This window comes from Malaclemys terrapin, chromosome 6 (assembly GCF_027887155.1).
Source record: "Malaclemys terrapin pileata isolate rMalTer1 chromosome 6, rMalTer1.hap1, whole genome shotgun sequence".
Lineage (NCBI taxonomy): Eukaryota > Metazoa > Chordata > Testudines > Emydidae > Malaclemys > Malaclemys terrapin.
The window spans coordinates 62176925-62199338 of record NC_071510.1 but is presented as its reverse complement, the minus strand read 5'-3'; the positions used below and the strand labels follow the sequence as shown (position 1 = coordinate 62199338).

General features: G+C 45.0%; 1 protein-coding gene across 4 annotated transcripts in view; it reads right to left on the bottom strand.

Moving 5' to 3' along the window:
- The window catches only part of FEM1C (fem-1 homolog C), a 44261-nt gene extending 25847 nt beyond the window's left edge, over positions 1–18414 (bottom strand). The window contains exons 1-2 of one of the 4 annotated variants that reach the window (XM_054032228.1): positions 18397–18414; positions 1040–1759 (exon numbers count right to left, since the gene is read on the bottom strand). In XM_054032228.1, the coding sequence (XP_053888203.1) occupies positions 1040–1583 (544 nt within the window). In that variant the 5' untranslated portion in view covers positions 1584–1759; positions 18397–18414. The other 3 variants (XM_054032227.1, XM_054032229.1, XM_054032230.1) reach the window with 3 other exon arrangements.
- Between the last annotated feature and the right edge of the window lie 4000 nt (positions 18415–22414).

Below are 22414 nucleotides of genomic sequence, written 5' to 3'. Positions count from 1 at the left end.
GTCAAATTATATTTCATGCTTGGGAAACTGTTAATAATAAAATTAGTCTTCTAATTCCTGTTTCTGGCTATGTCATACACAGGCTTTAAGGGGAAATACCCTTGACATATATCAGAAATCACTGTCCAAACACGGACCATCTTTCCGGGGTTAAAAATGCGTGGTAGTCTGCACTAACCAATACACCTGGTGAGTCAATACAACATTAGTAAGTGCACTGGTGATGCAATTAAAAAGCAACAACATGCCCACAGTTAGAACAAGAGGTCCATGCAACTATGATCATAGCAAAAAGGCAGAAGTCTTCACTTTGAACAATAGTGGCAGGACCATTGTAAACAGAAGCAAAAAGACATGTGTTGTGATAACAGCACCACTGTTTACTGAAACTCTCTTTTGGCATGATCACACTCGCATTGGTCCTTATTTTTCACCCTAATTCCTATTTCTTAGTTACTGTAGCTAATAGATCAACTGAAGAATTCAAGAATCAGGGGTGGAAATTTTAAATACTGAAAAGACTTCCTCCATTTCCCTATTCTGATCTTAACAGTGCAGGCCAGTGAATTTTATTCAATGCACAATATATTTGTTTTGCAAACGAACAAATCTTGCACGATATAAGTTTATCTATTTTAAAAAGTTATCACATGACCCACTACGTTTTCAGCAAAAAGCCAATTAGTTTTTTACATACACACTTTAGCCAGGAGTATGAATCTGTGTAGCAAAATCTTTTAAAAACTGGGGTTTATAAATTAAAACTTGTTGATTTAGAATGAAATTTAGTAACTGTTTTTTTAAGTAAGGAAACAGCAGGTACACTGGAAGATCAAACTGAAAAACTTACATAACTACATACAAACTATAAACATAATATAATTTCAACTTCTTGATAGCACTTTGAATAATTTACATTATCAAGTCAGATGAACATTTTTGGACAGTGGTCTCCTACCAAAAAAAAACCAAACAAAAAAACTAACAACTAGATAGTCTCAGGAACTTTGCTACAAGAAAAATAGGATATTGATCTTACCTTTAACACTTTTTCTATTAACATCAGCGCCTTTTTCAAGCAAATACTGAGCAATTTCTTTGTGTCCTTTGTAACATGAGATCATCAGGCATGTATGCCCATGTCGGTTTGATACTTCCAAATCAGCTTTATGCTCCACAAGGTACTTTACTATTTCCAGGTGCCCATCAAAACAGGCTGCCCTAAGTGGGGTTGAATTTGTCAGTGTTGTGTTGTTGACAGATGCTCCATGATCTAACAGACATTGGACTACCTTCAAATGACCAGCAGCAGAAGCTGCCCATAATGGAGGAGCCCCCTCAATGGTCTCACCATCAAAATTCACTGAGCCACCAACTTCTATAGAAGCCCAGCAATGCTCCAGCAAGTATTCCACCATATCAAGGTGTCCATAACGGGCTGCCATCAAAAGTGGTGTAGCACCACTAGTTTTTTCAGACATCAGCAAGGCCACCTCTTCTTTAGTTTTGTTTGCCAGTAACTTTGCAAGGAGCCGCAGTTTGCCATCACGAGCTGCATTGAACACTGCTGTCTTTAGATCCATTTAGTCTGTGCCGCTTTTATCCTTCAGTGTCACAGATAATGGGACTACTGGAACTACAGAGTCCAAACAGAAGACCCACACCCTTTTCTTAGATCTGTGTTATCTCTGTGAACAAACATGAAGGCTCTGATGAACTGAATTAGGTCCTAACAATTACACAGACTGTGCTCAGCAACCTGCAAGAGAATAAAAAATTTAAAACAATTTTTTTTGCCTCTTTAATATACTAAATCAGTGGTTTTCAACCCTGAGGGGTCCGTGGACTAGGACTGGGGGGTGATTTCCAATCTGTGGTCCGCAGACCCCTGGGGATCCCCAGACTGTCTAAGATTCCCAAAGGGGTACATGCCTCCATTCGAAATTTTTGAGTAATCCGCAAGAGAAAAAAAGGGGTGAAAACCACCGCACTAAATGCAATGGCACTTTCCTACGCCTTTGCTCAAACTGACCGCCCACTGCTTGTGCTATACACGGCACCAATTCTCCCGAGAGGAAAGGAAGTGCCACCTTCGGGGGCTTCCCCGGGCTTTGGGGAGCGCCCCCTCTCGGGAGGCTGGCGGGAGTGAGCGCTCATCCTCCCCCTGCCTCATTCACACGGGTTGTAGGAAAACCCCCCCTCTGCGCCGGCTGCATAAGGAGCCGCGACAGCTCCACCAACTTCTGCCGGACCCAGCCCGGGCAGGGAGCCGCCGACCGCTCTCTCTGGCCTGGCTCCTCCGCCAAGCAGCCCCCGACCGAGCTCACCGGCTCACCGCCCGCGGGGGCACATCTGGGACCAGGCAAGGGGAACGAGACCGACCTTGGCTCCGCACCCGCCCGGGCGAGGCAGCCCCGCCGGCCCCTCGCCCCCCGCCACCTCTCCTGGCCCCACGTCGCCCCTGCCCAGGCACGTTCCCAGCCCCCCCGGACCTGCTTCCTTGTCGGCTGGGGCCCGGGAACCCCGCCCGCCCAGAACAGGCTCCGAGCTACCTTCCCCAGGCGCGGGCGCCCCGCCGGCTCCCTCTCTCCGGAGCCGCCTTCACCGGGAAGCCTCCGCCGCGCCCCGCGCCCCATCCAGCTCCTCCATGACAGGCGAGTCCCCACAGCAACGAGCCTCGGCGAGCGCCCAGCCCAGCGCCCAGGCGCAGCCGAACTGTCCTCTGCTAGGAGCCCCAATAGGGAAGGGGCCGCCGCCCAGTCAGCCACTTAGAGCGGCGGACTGCCGCGTGGGGGGCGGGGCTTCGCCTGGCTCAAGCTAGGCTGAGAGCGCGCAGAGAGGGGGAGTTGCTCCGCTGGGGGCGGAGGGTGCTTAAGTTTCCCTGCAGCTGGCTTGCGCCTTCCCCCTGCAGCGCAGCTCGCCAGGGGGCTAACGGGCACCCAGTGGAGCCGCGTGTGCTGCCTCCCGCGCCTGGAATACAGAAGCCGACCAGTGGTAGCATAGGTGCTAGAACTAGGGGAGTGGGGGGTGCTGTAGGACCCCCCCCCACCGCTTGAAGTGGTGACCATCATATACAGGGTTTACAGTTTGATTCAAAGGCTCTCGGCACCCCCACTATACAAATTGTTCCAGCACCACTAAGTGGTAGGGACGAGAGGGCTCTGGCAAGGCAATGGTCCATCCTAAGCCAGTCACTGCACCTCTCTGCCTCAGTTTCCCCAGTCTGAAAACTTATTTCCCACTTTGTAAAGTGCTTTGAGAGCTACAGAGGCAACAGAAATGTAGGAGCTGAGCATCGTGTTTAGGGTGACCGTATTTCCCCAAAGGGAAAATGGGACACTGCACAGTGCTGGCCCAAGGCCCCCCACCAGGCCCAAGCTCCCCCTGCCTCCTGCATGCACGGGGCCAGCCCGAGGCCTCCCTTTCCCCCCCCCCTCATGCGGGACCCACCAAGCCACACCCCCGTGCCACCTGCCCACGCAGGGCTGGTCAGAGGACCCCCTGTGTGTGAGGGGCCAGCCCAAGACTCCCTGCCACCCACCTGTGTATTTGTCCAGTTTGCTCTTGCCAACTGAACATCACTTGGCAAGAACAAATGGGTCAAATGCCCAGTTTTGCCAAAAAAGGTGGGATGGCCAGGACAGGCCTTAAAAAAGGGACTGTCCCAGCCAAAACGGGACGTATGGTCACTCTAATTGTGTTGGACTGTTCCCCTGGAGTTTTGCATAGTGGCTATCAGTGTGTTTAGCCACTATGTGAATCCAGGATTGCACTCAAGCAAGCCTGCATGCAGTAAGGGGACTGGATGGCTCAGGGGACTGGTGAGGTGCTGACTGTCAGCTTTGTTAGCAGCCTTTGCAGGAGGCTGGATTTGAAAGAGCATAGAAAGTAAACTCTTCTTAGCCCTAGAAGTGGTTTTTTCACATTATGATTGGAGTATGTTAGTGGGGCAACATGGGGAAGTTTGCACTGCTGCTATCCATACTACTTGCTTCAGCAGCTCCTGGGGCTATCAATCTGGCACCTTTCATAGAATTAACTACACTTTAAAAAGTGAAGCTCTATTGTAATTCCAAATGGATGCTGCAATGCCAGCTTTGTTCTGAGACTTAGGGATGTTTATGAAAAAAGTAGGGAGGGAATTAGGGTGGCTGCTTGGACCTCTCCCACCCCTTCCTTTCCCTCTTCCCACAGAAACCATCTCTGATAGATACAGAAACATTGGCATTTACACATTCTCTTTCTCAATATTATCTATTGTGTTGATAGGCTACTACCTGTTCTGAGTTGTGCAGGTCTGTCCCATATCTTGGAAGATGCACTTGAAGGACATTTACAAATTCTCAATTTATTGTGGATAGGAAATCACCCAGGATGAGGTAATGCTATGATACAGTGGAATTTGTTAAACAGGATAAATCCCTAAAAATGCCAAACTTGGGTCCTCAGAATTCAGAAATGCTTGTTAGCCCTTAGGATAATGGCTAGCCTGATTTGTTTGCTCCATCAGAAATGGCCAGCTAACCTGGGACTTCTGAAGAATGCAGTGCTAGGAAAGAGAGATGGTCAGCTCTCTTGTGAACACACCCAGAACTTACCCTCCTGCCATTCTCGCCCTTTTGCATTTTCTCACACCAAGCAGCAGCAGAGGATTGTGTCAAGCGTTGGGGGATCAGAAGTAGAATGGAGGCCACAATGGCTCCATGTAGATTGTGCAGCCATTGGGCAAGGTAGAGTGGGGGCAGGGAACAAGATACTTTTTCCTCACTCAAGGTGTAGAAGTATTTTCTTTTGAGAGCATTGAGAAGGGTAGAATTAGGATGGCAGGTTGAGCCCCTTTAAGAATCTGAGAGGGACATGGTGCTAGGGCAGAGGTGAGGAAACAGAAGAGGGTCAGGAGCAGATGCAGAACTAATCCTGCTTCCATTAGCTTCAGTGGGAATAGAATCAGGCCTATTCAAAATACAAGATTGCATTTGAACATGGGAATAGGGGCAACCCAGGTAATAACCAAATGTGTTATCTGTAAGCCACAGAAGGGATGGGGATAGATACATAGTAGTGATACCAAAAAAAGACCTATGAGAGACAACGGATGGACAGTAATGTAGATATCAGTTTGCAATGCAATATAGTGACAAAAAAAATACAGTAAAAAAGGCAACATATCATAGACCAGGCTGATGTTAGTGCATTTGTATACAGCACTGGTGAGACCACACCTAGAATACTGATTACATTTCTGTGAACCCTGGAATTAGAAGGATTAAAACAAATTGGAGGGAATTCAGAGAAGAGCAGTTAAAATGATTAAAGGCCTGGTTGTATTAATGTATGAGGAAAGATTAGAAGAAGTAAATATCTACAGCTTGGTTAATTGCTAAAGTAGGGGTACGGGGAATATAGAACTGTCTACAAGATTGAAAGGGAGGGAAGGAATATTTAAGGTGGTTCAGGGATTTTCATGAGTAGTAATGGGATGAAATTAAGCAAAGGAAAATGTATGCTTAATATCAATGAACTTTTGGTGATGAGGATTGGATTTGGATTGGAATAGTTACCTAATAGTTTGTGGAAACCCACGGCTTTATTCATTTAAAGTTAGATTGTATATTGTACAGTCTAGATTGTAGATTGTATATACAAAGAATATACTGTAGGGAACAATTCTATGCTGGCAGGGAGATAAGATAACCTAATAGGTCTTGTCTTTCTAATTTTTAGAGTATTCCACATGATCACCTGGAGAAAATGTAGGACATAATCTTTCACACACTTCCTATTCCTCAGAGGCCCTGATCCAATAATGAGCTCTGCTTGGGAAGACCTCTGTGCTTGCATGAAACTCACTGTAGGACTGGGCCATTGTACACTGCTGTAAGTAGTCCTGTTGATGTCCGAGGGAATATTAATGGTGGTAAGTACTAGATCCAGCATTGCTTCACTGGATTGTAAGAAACTGTAGACACAGAACTGGCATTGTATAAATAAGACTGGAGGAATGTTGTGGCAAATTTCTGAGGGAAATAAAGGATTTGTCTTGATATTTTAGAAAAGTAATTGAAAAATCCTGAGTGCAGGCTTTGATGAATGAATGAAAGAAAGAAATAAAATGGCAGTGGCAACCTGTGTGGAGCCCTTCTGCTATCCTTTTCTCCCATGCATAGTTCCTTTCCATACTTAGGCATCCATATATCTTTTTTAATTCTTTCAATAGCTTTATAAATGTAGTACTCATGAAAGTGAAGAATTTAAAGGGCTGTAGGTATATTTCTGACAATCCTGCTAAATCCTGACCTGCATCATCCCCTGATATTCCATTCCTGAGCTTCCACGCTATTCTGTTGAGACTGTACCTGACTTGCAATACCTGGCCTTCTATTTCTAGAAAACAGAGACAGTAATCATGCCAAATTGTATTAAAGTTACTGTGATCTGGATCCACTAGGATCTAGAATGGATCCTCCAAAGCCATTTTGCTGTATCTAATGTATTTTGCTGTTCTCCAGACTAATGTATTAGTCTATTGTACCTCAAGCCCTCCTAAAAACAGATTCGGGGTTACCACTTCACCCTTCAAGACCTCAGTTTAAAGTTTTATGAGGCACCCTGTTGTGTTCTTTCCTCTGACATGCTCTCAGTATTCCGGCTATAGATAGGTGTTAGCAACAGCATGTGAAGTGATCATTTCCATCACTGCCACTGGGTTCCTTCTCACCCTGAGTTATTCTTGGTCTCGCATTTATTCATTCTCTAAATCAGGGGGTCCCTGATAATATGTACCACATATTAATAGAGTGTTTGTCTTGCGGATATGTACTGTTCTGTTTACAATTGCCAGACATCTCATCTCCCATTTATGATTGTATATTATCCCTGTGGAAACTACAGCAATCGGTTACATGAAAAGTAATATTAAAGGAAAATACTTAATATATTTTTAGCTTCTTTTAATGTGAGTTAGCAGCTGGAAGTAAGTTTGTACCTATAACTCAAGAACGGAAAGGCTACAGGTATTGACAACATCCCAGCCGAACTGATTACATTCGGAGGAGAAATAGTAATAGATGTACTCACCAAGATCTGCAACAAGATCTGGCAAACCGGTGAGTGGCTCTCCATGTGGACACAGTCACTAATTATCACTCTGCCAAAGAAAGGCAACCTGCAATTGTGTCAAAATTACCGGACCATAAGTTTGATTAGCCATCCCACAAAGTGTTGTTGAAAGTCATATTGAACAGATTGAAGCCACAAGCTGAGAATATCATTGCTGAAGAATAGGCTGGCTTTCGTGCTGGAAGAAGTATCACAGAATAGATTTTCAACCTTCGTGTTCTATGTGACAAGCACTTACAACACCAGCAGGACATCTACCACGTTTTGTTGACTTCAAGAAGGCCTTTGACAGAATATGGCACAAAGCTCTCTTGGCAACCATGAAGATATACAATGTTGGTCATAAACTTATTCATACATTTAAACAACTGTATGCCAAGGCCAGCAGTGAAGTTCTCATCAGTGGCACAATAGGAGAGTGATTTCACACCATTGTTGGAGTCCGGCAAGGCTGCCTTCTTTTGCCCACACTGTTCAACATCTACTGGGAGTGCATAATGACTGATGCCCTAGAAGATCACATATGCACAGTCAGCACTGGGAGGCGAACAATCTCAAATCTTCGGTTTGCTGATGACATTGACAGCTTGGCAGGTAGCAAAGATGAACTTGCCAACCTTGTGAAATGATCGGATGAAACCTCCGCAAAATATAGTATGGAAATCAGTGCAGAGAAAACCAACCTGATGACAAACAAACATGACGGGATCAGCTCACATATCACTGTCAATGGACAAGAGCTGGAGACAGTGAAACAGTTCAAGTATTTGAGGGCAATCATCACCGATGAAGGATCAAAGGCAGAAATTCTGGCAAGAACTGCACAAACAACAGCAACAGTGGCAAAGCTAAAGCCAATTTGGAGGAACAAGAACATCTCCCTGGAATCCAGACTGAAATTGCTGCACGCACTAGTCAGCTCCATTTTTCTGTATGCACATGAGACATGGACCCTTACGGCAGAATTTGAATGGAAAATATAGGTAGTAGAGATGAGATACTTCCGTAAAATCCTGGGCATCTCCTACGTTGACCATGTCACTAATGAAGAGGTCTGCAACATTATCACCCAATGAGCTAGGTCATATGAAGACCTCCTGACGACCATGAAGAAGCGCAAGCTGAAGTGGTACGGCCATGTAACAAGATTCTCTGGCCTATTCAAGGTCATTCTCCAAGGGACAGTACAGGGGAAGAGAAGAAGAGGTAGATAGAAGAAGAGATGGATTGACAACATAAAAGAGTGGACAGGAATGGACTTCGCAGAAACCAAAGCACTGACACACAATCGTCAGGGGTGGAGTTAATTGGTTGATTTATCATCAGTGATGATGCCCCAGTGACCAATGCAGTTATGGGAGTGATGATGATGATGATGACCTTCCCCAAAAGGCATACACTTGTTTAGAAGCAGAAGGCTTGTGTAATACACATTGTTGGGTTGTTCAAGTATACCATGTGAAACTGATGCTGCTCCACGTGAAATGGATGTTTCTGTGAAAGTACAAATAGGGCAGGTACATTGATACTCTGAAAGGGAAACTCCAGAATGTTGAAATTGTCTAATTAATCTACATTTCTGCTTACTATTCTGATGGTCCGTAGTCAAACAGCATAAGATCAGTATTTTTTTTTTTCAGGAGATCCTGGAAGGTTTATTAACATAAATTGAGATTTTCAAAGCAAGCTAGGGAATTTAGACCCACATCTACCAGTAAAATTAATGGCTTCTCTAGACCAGGACTTGTTAGTCTTTTGAAAGCTGAGCCTCCACTATGATAAAATGAAAGCAATTCTGCACTTCCCCCCACCTAGTAACCCTAAACATGTGATGTAAAAGGCCTATTCATCTTAATTTATACATTTTCAATGCCCCCTCAACTACTCCTTTGCAGTCCCATTCTTTGGGAAATGCTGCCCTAGATTGCTATGAAAAATCTCAACTATAGTATATGTCTAGCAACTCAACTTGCAGTTTGAATGCAGCAAATTTGGAGGCAGACAGCAGCACAGCATGATATTTTCATGTTGCTTGCCACATCAAGCACAAGAGGTATTTTGCCATAGTAAGGCAGGAATGTTTATGGACTACCAAACTGGCTTGTTCGGCATGTGTTGCTGCTTCTCTAAGGAGGAACCATGTAAGTTGTTTGCATAGGCACTGGAACTAGAGTGCTGCTGCACTCCCTGGCTTGAAGTGGTTTCCACTATATACCGGGTTTATATACAGTTTGGTTCAATGGCTTTTGGCACCTCACTATATAAATTGATCCAGCACCCCTGGTTGTTTGACTAATTTTCTGCTGTGTTTGCAGCCTAGCCACACCCTTTTACCTTCAAAAGACTCTCCTACTGACTGTGGCATGGTCCTTGGTGCATTACAGAAGTGTAGCTATCTGAGCAGTCTTGTACATCATGTCAGATTCCCTCTGCCTCCCACCCCTTACTTCATATGCAGCACCCTCCTACACCTTCTCCTCTCCTTGCTCTCCAGCACAGTGAAGGGATATACCCCATAATGTAAATATAGAGATACAAAGCTCTAGGCATTAAATCTTCATGTTAAATCTAAGATTTTCATAGTGGGTAAAGAACCACACCCAACACCTCCTGCTTTCTAAATACAGAACAGACATTTTACTTACAATAGAATCTACCAGACTCGTCGTGATGCATGTGAGTATACATACCTCACCCCCTGGGCATTGGTATGGACCCCTAAATTAGTTCCACTGCAGAGAGTAATTACATAGCTGATTATTCAGGGAGCACAGTAAACTGGTAAAGAGCTTTAAAGGCTCAATAGGGTACATTGTGGTTGAAAGCTAGCACCCATGCAGTGTTATTCTGTTTTAGTTTAATTTTCCTGAAATAAACATCAGTAGAAGAAAAAAAAAAAGCTGGGGGAAGAGGGCAATATCAAAAAAATGTTCCATTTAGCATAAGAACCACATAGTATGAACACAGTGAGCAAAGAAAACAGAATACAACTGCTAGGCAACGATCTGGATTGAAACACTGCAGTTCCCATAGAAGCTAATAACTGACTGAGAACGTTGTGATAGTATTTCAGTCCTTGGCTTCAGATGCAGATTGCTATAAGTGTCTTTATATTTTAGACATCTGCAGCTGTAACTGTCATTGGAAGTTTGCAAAAGCACAAGTGTTTAGTAATTTATACTAGTCATGACCTCTCACACTGTCATACTTACTAGCGTCTCTCATATTCCTAGCAAAAAATCAAAATTCACAGCAGTCGGTTGTGTGCACGCACCAAGGTAGGTAGTAGTATATATGGAAATGCAGTGTGTGTTCAGAGCTCACATGCAATGGGCTGTTTTGGCTCATTTCTGTTTACTGTTTAGTTTTCTGCTCATATTTCCTGTTTTGAATCATCTGGGAGTAGCTATCTGGAAGTGAGCATGTGACCAGTTAGCCCATGGACCTGTCTGGGAGTAGCTGCCTGTTAAATTATTAATAAAAACTTGCCTGTTAATCTGCTGTGTGATGACTTAAACCTGTCTCTAGAGCAGCATTTCTCAAAATGGGGGTTCTGACCCAGAAGGGGGTTGCAAGGCTATTGTGGTGGCTGGGTGGGGGTCGTGAGATGGTATAGTATTGCCACCCTTACTTTTGCGCTGCTGCTGATGGTGGTGCTGCCTTCAGAGCTGGGGGGGCGGAGAGCTCAGAAAGCAGCACCAACACCAGCAGCTCCATAGAAGTAAGGGTAGCATGGCATGGAATTTTTGAGGGGTGGGGGTCATCACAGCCTGAAATATTTTCAGAGGGGGTCCCAGCAAAAAAGTTTGAGAACCCCTGCCCTAGAGAAACTGAGAATAGGGGTAGATAGGGTAGCTATGTTCAGAAGCATAGCTGCATTCTGGCTTGAGAAGCATCAGCAACCCCAGTGTTTGTAGGTGTCATGTGGTCCAAATACTGATGTTCTGGTTGGTCCTCTGAGGCCAAATATACTGCTGTAGAGCAGGGAGAATGATAGTTGGATCTTCTACTTATAGAGGAAATTGTGCTGGCATCAGTTCATAAAAAGCCCAACAGGCCATCTGGAATGAGTGAAGGAATGAATATAGAAAGGACTTGCAACATCCTGTTTGTACCATTCCTCTCTCTCCCAGTTTCTATCCCTCCCCTCTGTCTCACTATCTGGGTGCCTAAGGCAGGTTGGCCCAGTTTCTTCTCCAGCAGTAGCAATCATCAGAGACGCTGATGTCATTCTCATTCTGACTTAACTGCCTATTGAGTTGTGCCTATCCTTTGTCAAAGAGAGTTGTAATTTGTGAAATCCTCCTGGATTTCTATCTTCTCTAGCATTCTTGGGTGGCAGTGGTGTCCATAAATTCCTTTTGCTAGCTGCATTTGACTAAGGAGTTACAACTTTTACTCTTATTTAGGCTTTGCAGTAGTTATTTATTTTGTCAACTCTTCCTTTATCCAGGTTATGTAGTATGTGAATGCCTACTCTGTGCTCTCCAAATTGGATTACTAAAATGAACTCTATATAGGGCTACTCACGAAGACCCCTCAGAAGCTTTAGTTACAGCAGATTGCAGCTGTTTGCTTGCTTTGTAGTGCTACCTGTAGGGAGCTTATTAGTGCCATAGATTACATGGGCTCTCATTTTATATCTATAAATCCTTTGGGTGTTGGCTATTCAGAGATTGCCTCTTTCCTTATGTATCATCCTGACAATATGTATCAGATGAGGTGCTCCTAACAGGCTCAGAGTTGAGTTCTTAGGGACTAGTGCAGGGGTCGGCAACGTTTGGCACGCGGCTCACCAGGGTAAGCACCCTGGCGAGCCGTGTGCCAAACGTTGCCGACCCCTGGACTAGTGGCAGTGCTGAAATGCATTCTCAGTGGAGGGCCTTTGGCTCTGGAATTTGTTTCCTTTATTGGTCCCACAGAGCTAGAGTCTGTTGATATTCAGGGAGCAATGGAAGGCTTATGTATTTACTCTGCCTTTTGTCTTAGTGATGGATGGGGCTAGGGTGAGATAGTAATGAGGACAGTTCATGTTATGCCATTTGTTGATTTGGTTGATAGGTATTTTCTACATGCTCCCAGAAGTTTTGTAATGGGTACATTTTTAGAAAAGAAACAACCAACTAAATAGCCTAGTCATGTTAATTATAGCCTTAGCACTTTGTTAGCCCTTTAGGAAAATTAAAATGCATCACTTATAATCTATAATCAGTCAAAATATATAATTATACAGACAATATAATTACACTTGGATAATGTGGGTCTTTGTTGGGCTTTTCTTCATACATATACTACTTTCATCTCCCTGCCATAAAAATCTCTATGTACCTTTTTAATACCACATTCAGCACTAGGGTATCTGAGCATCTTATAGCATTGTGCTGGCATTAGAATGTGTCCGACCCGAAAGTAGTGCTGAACAAGAATCATAACAGAATTTCAGCTTACGACAGACAACAGAAGTTTGATTTGGCTGAAGTCAGTAACACTAACTCCCAGCCAGACATTCACTTAATTGTCAGGAACAAGATGGGTGAAGTAGTATCTTCTATTGGATCAACTTCTGTTACTGAGAGAAAAGCTTTTGAGCCACACAGAGCTCTTCTTCAGGTCTGGAAAAGGTACTCCAGCATCACAGCTAAATGCAAGGTGGAACCGATTGTTTAGCAGAAGTAGATAGTACGTATTCTGAGGGACCATTCAAGGTCGAGTGGTCCATAACCACCTCTGCAGTCAAAAGACATTCTCTCACCAACAGAAGTTGGTCCAGTAAAAGGCATTACTTCACCCGCCTTGTCTGTCTAATATCCAGGGACTGATACAGGCAGTCATCAGCTGGATACCACACTGAGGCTTTAGCTACACTACACAGCTTTTAGCGACATGGCTGTGTTGCTAAAAGTCAGGCAGTCTAAATGCGGTTACTTCCACCCCCTACGAGCGGGGTTTGTGTTGTCGACAGGAGAGCGCTCCTACCAACAGTAAGTCATTTACATTGCCACTTGCTGCAGCAAAACTTTTGTCTTTCAGGGGGGGCTTTTTTAAGCACCTTTGAATGACAAAAGTTTTGTTGTTCAATTGGCAGTGTAGACAAAGCCTAAGACCTTGTCTACACTACAGAGTTAAGTCAACTTAAGTTACTTCAACGATCATATGTGGTGTTAATTACATTGGTTGTGCATGTCCTTGTGTTGGTGGAGTGCGTCTACAGTCAGTGCTCTTGCATCGAGAGAGAGAGTATTGCATCGTGGATAGTTATCCTACTGTGCAACTTGCCACGCTCTGCTACTGGGAGATATGGGAACAGATCACAGTACATCGTGGTCCCATGATGCAGTTCTTTCTGTCCCATCATTCCATGGGCTTCCAACTTTGTTTTGCACTGTTTTTGAACAGCCCCTGTAAACTGTGCACCTGCCATCTCTGCTTGAAAGCATGGATCCTGAACTGCTGACCAGTCTGGTGATGAGTGTTATGAACACAACATGGCTGGTCTTGCAGTATTTCATGAGCTAGGAAACAGAAAGTGAATCTGTGGTGCCTGCTCTGCTGTGTACAACAGAAAGAAAGAATTCAAAATTGCTGCTGGCATTCACAGAGCAGTTGCACACAGGGTGGACCGTGGGTACTGGATTCAGGAAACAGGCACTGAGTGGTGGGATTGCATTGTGATGCATGTATGGGATGACAAGCAGTGGCTGCAGAACTTTCGGATATACAAAGCAACTTCTGGGGACTGTGGGTGGAGCTCACCCCTGTCCTGCGGTGCAAGGACACCAGAATGAGAACTGCCCTCACTGTGGAAAAGCAAGTGGTGATCGCAGTGTGTAAGCTGGCAAATTCAGACTGCTGCCAGTCAGTTGCGAATCAGTTTGGAGTTGTAAAGTCCACTGGGGGGGGGTTGCGGTGATGCATGTGCGCAGGGCTATTAACCACCTCCTGTTACAGACTGTGACTCTGGGTAACGTGCAGGAAATAATTGATGGCTTTGTGGCAATGGGATTCCTTTACTGCGGTGGGGTGGCATACCCATTCCAATTTTGGCCCCAGACCATCATGTGATGGAGTACATCAACCAAAAGGGCTACTTCTCCATGGTCTTCCAGGCACTGGTGGATTGTTTCACTGGGGTCATTTCACTGACATCAATGCAGGTTGGTCAGGGAAAGTTCATGATGCACATATCTTTAGGAACACTGGACAGTATAGAAAGGTGCACGCTGGGACTTCCTTTTCAGACCAGAAGATTCCAGTGGGGGATGTGCAAATGCCCATAGTGATCCTGGGAGATGATGCCTATCCCATGCTCCTGTAGCTCATGAAGCCTTACACCAGGAACCTATACAGCAGCAAGGAGTGCTTCAACCACAGGCTCAGCAGGTGCCAAATGACTGCTGAATGTGCCTTTGGCTGATTAAAAGGTTGCTGGCACTGCCTTTTTGTCAGGTTAGACCTCAATGAAGAAAATATTATGATGGTCATAGCAGCCCGCTGTGTTCTGCATAATATTGGGGACGCAAAGGGGAAAAGTTTTCCCAGTGGTGGAGCGCTGATTTGGAACAGCCAGATACCAGGGCAGTTAGAGGGGCTCAGCGTTGGGCTATTTGAATCAGGGAGGCTTTGAAGGAGCATTTTGACAACGATTCCCAGTAGCGTGTCGTTATGTGATGCATTTAGCCAGGCAATATTTACTTATCACCTTAAATGAACCTAGTAATGCTTGCTTCCTGAGCTTTAATTGTAGTGAGCAAATGTTCCTGCCTATAGCCACTGTGTTTGAATTTTATCAGCAACTACGGTGTGCATTAAACAAATAAGGATACATTTTTATTTAAAGGATAAAACATGTTTTTTTTTTTTTTTTTTTTTGGCGAAACGGGGGACATGGCAATGATGAACAGTCTCTCTCCGTTAAGGCTCTCACAGCTGTGTGTAACTCCAGATTCATAGATTCATATATTCTAGGACTGGAAGGGACCTCGAGAGGTCATTGAGTCCAGTCCCCTGCCCGCATGGCAGGACCAAATACTGTCTAGACCATCCCTGATAGACATTTATCTAACCTACTCTTAAATATCTCCAGAGATGGAGATTCCACAACCTCCCTAGGCAATTTATTCCAGTGTTTAACCACCCTGACAGTTAGGAACTTTTTCCTAATGTCCAACCTAGACCTCTCTTTCTGCAGTTTAAACCCATTGCTTCTTCTTCTATCCTTAGAGGCTAAGGTGAACAAGTTTTCTCCCTCCTCCTTATGACACCCTTTTAAATACCTGAAAACTGCTATCATGTCCCCTCTCAGTCTTCTCTTTTCCAAACTAAACAAACCCAATTCTTTCAGCCTTCCTTCATAGGTCATGTTCTCAAGACCTTTAATCATTCTTGTTGCTCTTCTCTGGACCCTTTCCAATTTCTCCACATCTTTTTTAAAATGCGGTGCCCAGAACTGGACACAGTACTCCAGCTGAGGCCTAACCAGAGCAGAGCAGAACGGAAGAATGACTTCTCGTGTCTTGCTCACAACACACCTGTTAATACATCCCAGAATCATGTTTGCTTTTTTTTGCAACAGCATCACACTGTTGACTCATATTTAGCCTGTGGTCCACTATAACCCCTAGATCCCTTTCTGCCGTACTCCTTCCTAGACAGTCTCGCCCCATTCTGTGTGTGTGAAACTGATTTTTTCTTCCTAAGTGGAGCACTTTGCATTTGTCTTTGTTAAACTTCATCCTGTTTAACTCAGTCCATTTCTCCAATTTGTCCAGATCATTTTGAATTATGACCCTGTCCTCCAAAGCAGTTGCAATCCCTCCCAGTTTGGTATCATCCACAAACGTAATAAGCGTACTTTCTATGCCAATATCTAAGTCATTGATGAAGATATTGAACAGAGCCGGTCCCAAAACAGACCCCTGCGGTACCCCACTCGTTACGCCTTTCCAGCAGGATTGGGAACCATTAATAACAACTCTCTGAGTACGGTTATCCAGCCAGTTATGCACCCACCTTATAGTAGCCCCATCTAAATTGTATTTGCCTAGTTTATCGATAAGAATATCATGCGAGACCGTATCAAATGCCTTACTAAAGTCTAAGTATACCACATCCACCGCTTCACCCTTATCCACAAGACTCGTTATCCTATCAAAGAAAGCTATCAGATTGGTTTGACATGATTTGTTCTTCACAAATCCATGCTGGCTGTTCCCTATCACCTTACCACCTTCCAAGTGTTTGCAGATGATTTCCTTAATTACTTGCTCCATTATCTTCCCTGGCACAGAAGTTAAACTAACTGGTCTGTAGTTTCCTGGGTTGTTTTTATTTCCCTTTTTATAGATAGGCACTATATTTGCCCTTTTCCAGTCGTCTGGAATCTCTCCTGTCTCCCATGATTTTCCAAAGATAATAGCTAGAGGCTCAGATACCTCCTCTATTAGCTCCTTGAGTATTCTAGGATGCATTTCATCAGGCCCTGGTGACTTGCAGGCATCTAACTTTTCTAAGTGATGTTTAACTTGTTCTTTTTTTTATTTTATCTGCTAAACCTACCCCCTTCCCATTAGCATTCACTATGTTAGGCATTCCTTCAGACTTCTCGGTGAAGACCGAAACAAAGAAGTCATTAAGCATCTCTGCTATTTCCAAGTTTCTTGTTACTGTTTCTCCCTCTTCACTAAGCAGTGGGCCTACCCTGTCTTTGGTCTTCCTCTTGCTTCTAATGTATTGATAAAAAGTCTTCTTGTTTCCCTTTATTCCTGTAGCTAGTTTGAACTCATTTTGTGCCTTTGCCTTTGTAATCTTGCCCCTGCATTCCTGTGTTGTTTGCCTATATTCATCCTTTGTAATCTGTCCCAGTTTCCATTTTTTATATGACTCCTTTTTATTTTTTAGATCATGCAAGATCTCGTGGTTAAGCCAAGGTGGTCTTTTGCCACATTTTCTATCTTTCCTAACCAGCGGAATAGCTTGCTTTTGGGCCCTCAATAGTGTCCCTTTGAAAAACTGCCAACTCTCCTCAGTTGTTTTTCCCCTCAGTCTTGATTCCCATGGGACCTTACCTATCAGCTCTCTGAGCTTACCAAAATCTGCCTTCCTGAAATCCATTGTCTCTATTTTGCTGTTCTCCCTTCTACCCTTCCTTAGAATTGCAAACTCTATGATTTCATGATCACTTTCACCCAGGCTGCCTTCTACTTTCAAATTCTCAATGAGTTCCTCCCTATTTGTTAAAATCAAGTCTAGAACAGCTTCCCCCCTAGTAGCTTTTTCAACCTTCTGAAATAAAAAGTTGTCTGCAATGCAGTCCAAGAATTTGTTGGATAGTCTGTGCCCTGCTGTGTTATTTTCCCAACATATATCCGGATAGTTGAAGTCCCCCATCACCACCCAAATCTTGGGCTTTGGATGATTTTGTTAGTTGCTTAAAAAAAGCCTCATCCACCTCTTCCACCTGGTTAGGTGGCCTGTAGTAGACTCCTAGCATGACATCTCCCTTGTTTTTTACCCCTTTAAGCCTAACCCAGAGACTCTCAACACTTCCGTCTCCTATGTCCATCTCTACCTGAGTCCAAGTGTGTACATTTTTAATATACAAGGCAACACCTCCTCCCTTTTTCCCCTGTCTATCCTTCCTGAGCAAGCTGTACCCATCCACACCAACATTCCAATCATGTGTATTATCCCACCACGTTTCAGTGATGCCAACAATGTCATAGTTGTATTTATTTATTAGCACTTCCAGTTCTTCCTGCTTATTCCCCATACTTCTCACATTTGTATATAGGCATCTAAGATACTGGTTTGATCTTTCCTCCCAGTTTTGTCCTGACCCTCCTTTCTCTCTGCCAATATAGCCCACACTCCCTCTCGTTTCCAACCCATCTCCCCGGTCTCCATGTTCCCCACTTACCTGTGGGCTTTGCTCACCTGTCCCCATCGAACCTAGTTTAAAGCCCTCCTCACTAGGTTAGCCAGTCTGTGTCCAGATAGGGTCTTTCCCCTCCTCGAAAGGTGAACACCATCTCTGCCTAGCAGTCCTTCCTCAAATAGCATCCCGTGGTCTAGGAAGCCAAAGCCCTCCTGGCGACACCATCTTCGCAGCCAGGCATTCACCTCCATGATGCATCTGTCCCTGCCTGGGCCCCTACCTTTGACAGGAAGAATTGAAGAGAATACCACCTGCGCTCCAAACTCCTTCACCTGTACTCCCAGAGCCCTGTAGTCACTCTTGATCCGCTCAGTGTCACACGGCGCAGTATCATTTGTACCCACATGGATGAGTAGCATGGGGTAGTAATCAGAGGGCTGGATAATCCTCGACAATGCCTCCGTAACGTCTCGGATATGGGCTCCCGGCAGGCAGCATATCTCCCGAGATGAAATGTCAGGGCGACAGATGGGCGCCTCCGTCCCCCTCAGCAGAGAGTCTCCGACCACCACTACCCTACGTTTCCTATTCGCAGTGGTGGCAGCAGACCTCCCAGCCTTAGGGGTACGAGGCTTCTCCTCCTTTACTGTAGGGGGTGATTCCTTCTTTCCTGTATCAAGAAGAGCATAACGGTTACCTATTACCACGGCAGGAGGGTTCGGAGCAGGGGTGGAGCACTGCCTGCTGCCAGAAGTAACCAGCTGCCAGTGTCCACCCTGAGCCATCTCCTCCTCCACCAGTGGTGTATCAGCAGTCCTGTGTACTGGGACAGCTACCTCAGCTGTCTCCACATGGACACCGTCAAGGAATTGCTCGTGGATTCGGATGCTCCTCAACCTAGCCACCTCCTCCTGTAGCTCTCCCACCTGCTGCCTGAGAGATTCCACCAGCAGGCACCTCTCACATTGGATGGTCCCCCCAGCCTGGATATCAGTAAGTGGAAATTGCAAGTTACAGTCTCTGCAAAACCACACCAGGATCTGGGTAGAAGCATCCATGCTCAGGTGCTCTGTCTGGCTACAGGCACAGGTGGAAGAGACAGAAGCAGTGCTGGCACAGGTGTTGCGGGTCTTCCTAACCATCGTAAGCCTCCCTCTGTCAAACTCCCGTCTGCAGCCCCCTGTCCGCTGAAAGGGTTGTTTAAGCAAGAAGTTTTGAATGTAGTTGGTTATAGGTTTTAAGGGAAATAGAGAGAAAACGGATAGAACCGGCAAGGGACCCTCGCCCCCTTCCTGCTCCCCTTCCAAACTCCCTTGCGAAACTCCCTGTTAGCAGCCCCTGTTCGCAAAATTTCAAGATTTCATCATGAAACCACTCTCTAGGGGTGGAGTGCAAGGGATATGGCGACAGAGTGGGAACATGCAAGGAAGGTGTTGAGTGAGTATGAGGAGGGCATGGAACAGCGTTATGTATTGGCTGCAAGGGGAGTCATGCATGGATGTGTTCAGCCTGCAGCACTATGAGGGATTTGAGCATCTGAGTAGCTTTACCATCTGCTCCTGCCCAGTCTCCTTTCCAGGCTACCCAGCCTGAGTTTTTCATTAACTGTCTCCCTCCATGCTCTTGTTTCACTATGTGCTGGATCTGTTGACTGCAGCACTTCTCTAAACATATCCTCCTTATTCCTCCTGGTTTGCCTCCTTGTCTGACGGAGGTGCTCTGCCAGTATATAGGAGTTAGTCCTCGAGGGCACATTTGCAGAACCCAAAGAAACAATGAACAGAGACAGTATTGAGTACATTCAAAGCCATGAATCACCAAAGTCACATACACCTCTTTTTCATTGTCCCTTGGCTAGCACACAGGTCAGCAAGAGTCCCAAATATGGTAGGGTGGGGGGAGGATTAGAAAGTATGAATGGGCAAGAAGGGACACAGGGTCTGAGTGGTTGGCAAAGAGGCTCACTACACGCACCTAGGGAGAGTATTCTGAATATCGGCACCCTTTTCCACAGGCTGGGGTAAGCAAACCAGGTATCTCACTCGAGGGTAACCCCGGATGCAAGGGTGCATCTCCTGCATGCATGCGGCTTCAGACCAGGTCCGTATGCTGCTCACCTGTGTGTCGCTTTGGTCCCTGCAGAAATAATTTCCAGTTGGCGTGGCAAAGTTTCCTACATCGGGGAGAGAAACAAGGCAGCTTTGCAAACCTTTAGCAGAGGATTACAGAGTACCTACATGGAAGTTTCCAAGAGATCTCTATGGAGGACTCCCAGGACATCCCTGTGTACATTAACAAACTTTTCTGCCAAGCCCCCACTGCGTAGCTGCATAGGCTCTGTTAATTTCTATCCCTTGTCCCTCTTCTACCATATAACAAGTAAATGAGACCTCAATCTCCTATCACTGTGCAGTATCAAAGCAAAATGCATGCTTACCAGAGCTTGCCTCTGCTGCTTTGTGTGTGCTAGAGCTGGAATGCTGGGATTGGCTAGACCCCTCCAGAGTCAAAAATAGGCACTGGCTTACCACGCCACAAGATGACCCTGTTGCATGTCCTACTTCCTCCTCCACTTCCTTGTCTACCATTTTGTCCTCAGGGTTGACTCCACTAGTTGTTGCCTCCAGTCCCCTGAAGTATTCATGGGGCTTCTGGTGGTGGTGGTGGTGGGGTCACTGCCCAGGATGGTGTGCAGCTCCTCGTAGAAGCAGCATATCTTTAGTACTGCACCAGAACAATGGTTGATGTCCCTTGCCTTCTGGTACGCCCACCTCAGCTCCTTGATCTTAGCATGGCAGTGCTGCGTGTCCCTCTCATGTCCCTTCTTCTACATGCCACAAGCAATCTGCCTGTAGATATCAAAGTTCCTACGGCTTGAGCAAAGCTGCAACTGCACAGCTTCCTCTCCCCACAGACCCAAAAGCTCTGGTGTACTCCATGAGGGAGTGCGTCTGTTGTGGAAAGCCAGCAGGATCAGCTGAGACGATGTTGTGTGAACAGTCCATGCTGAGCAAATGGAAAGAGGAATTTCAAAAATTCGCGGGCCTTTAAATGGGAGAGAGGTGCATGCAGGGCAACAGAGTTCAAGCTGCTGACCAGAGAGGTCATAATGGGCATTGTGGGACACCTTCTGAAGGCTAATTAGGGTGACATAAACAAGCAAAGTGTCTACACTGTTGCTGTGTTGCTCAAACTATGTTGCAAAAAGATCTGTGCCTCTCGTCAAGGTGGTTTTATTTTGTCGTCATAGTGGGGAGTTACATGGTCGGATGAGCATTTCAGTGCGTACACCTCCACTGTTTTGTTGATGAAAGCTGACTTTTGTCGACAAAACTGTGTAGTGTAGACAAGGCCTGAGTAGAACCTGGTAAGATGGCAGATTGTGATCAGCTACATGCTCCCTTTGGGCTACAAAGGAACTGCAGGATTTAGGAGTCTCCACAAATTTGGTAGGGCATGGAATGGCAGGGTACAAGTTGTCCCATGGAAGCTTGCAGAGGTAGCGAGAGGGTCATTTTTATTTAGGGTCACTATCTAGTTTTCTTTACATTCTTTTAAAAACACAAGACAGTACTACGTGTTGTGGGAATGTCTTCTGGTTAAACATGCAGAAAGAAGTTGACACTAGAATTAAAATAATTTTGGACTTTAGCAATCAAACATCAGCCAAGAACTACGTTAGAATATTTACCCTTGAATTTGGGCCTTTTTCCAGCATAGTGTTCATGGTTTCTGAGAGCAGCCACAAAGCGAATAATTTTACAGATGAAAATAAATCATGGCACCGACTAGAACAATAATGTTTTGACTTCTTTGACCTAGCGGCCAAAGGGTTACTTTCTCCACAGGGACCAACTACCTGAGTTTAAAGAAATCGGAGCTCCATTTTTAGAAACATTTGACTAAGGAACTCCAAGGCCCGGGGGCCAGTCCAGACCTCCTTCCCCTTCCTGCACCGCCTTAACTCTTTCTCCACCTTCTTTTCCCCCTGCTTTCATACTTTCCTTCCTGCCTTGTGTGTGTTTCCTCCCATAAATTGCAAAGCATTAAATTATTTGATTTCACAGTTTAATATTAACGTTGTTGCATACACATATTAACGGTATGCTGTACATTACAGATGGTAACTTTAATTTTAGAAAAGAAAAAAACCCAAAATTGTCTATTGTGATTTTTCCATTGAAAAGTAAAAAATTAAAAAACCTTAATAAAAACCAGACAGTAATTAAATCAAATGAATCAATGTACACAGAAGAGCTCTACCAACCTTTCACAATTAAAATCCTCCTCCTTTGATCCACCCAATCCTTTAAGGAAAGTAGATAGGACTTGTACCCTGCACTGTAAGGCAACAGAACAGGATTCTGTTCATGCTGATCCCAGTTTTGTTTCATAACCCTAAACCCAGTCTTTACACACTCT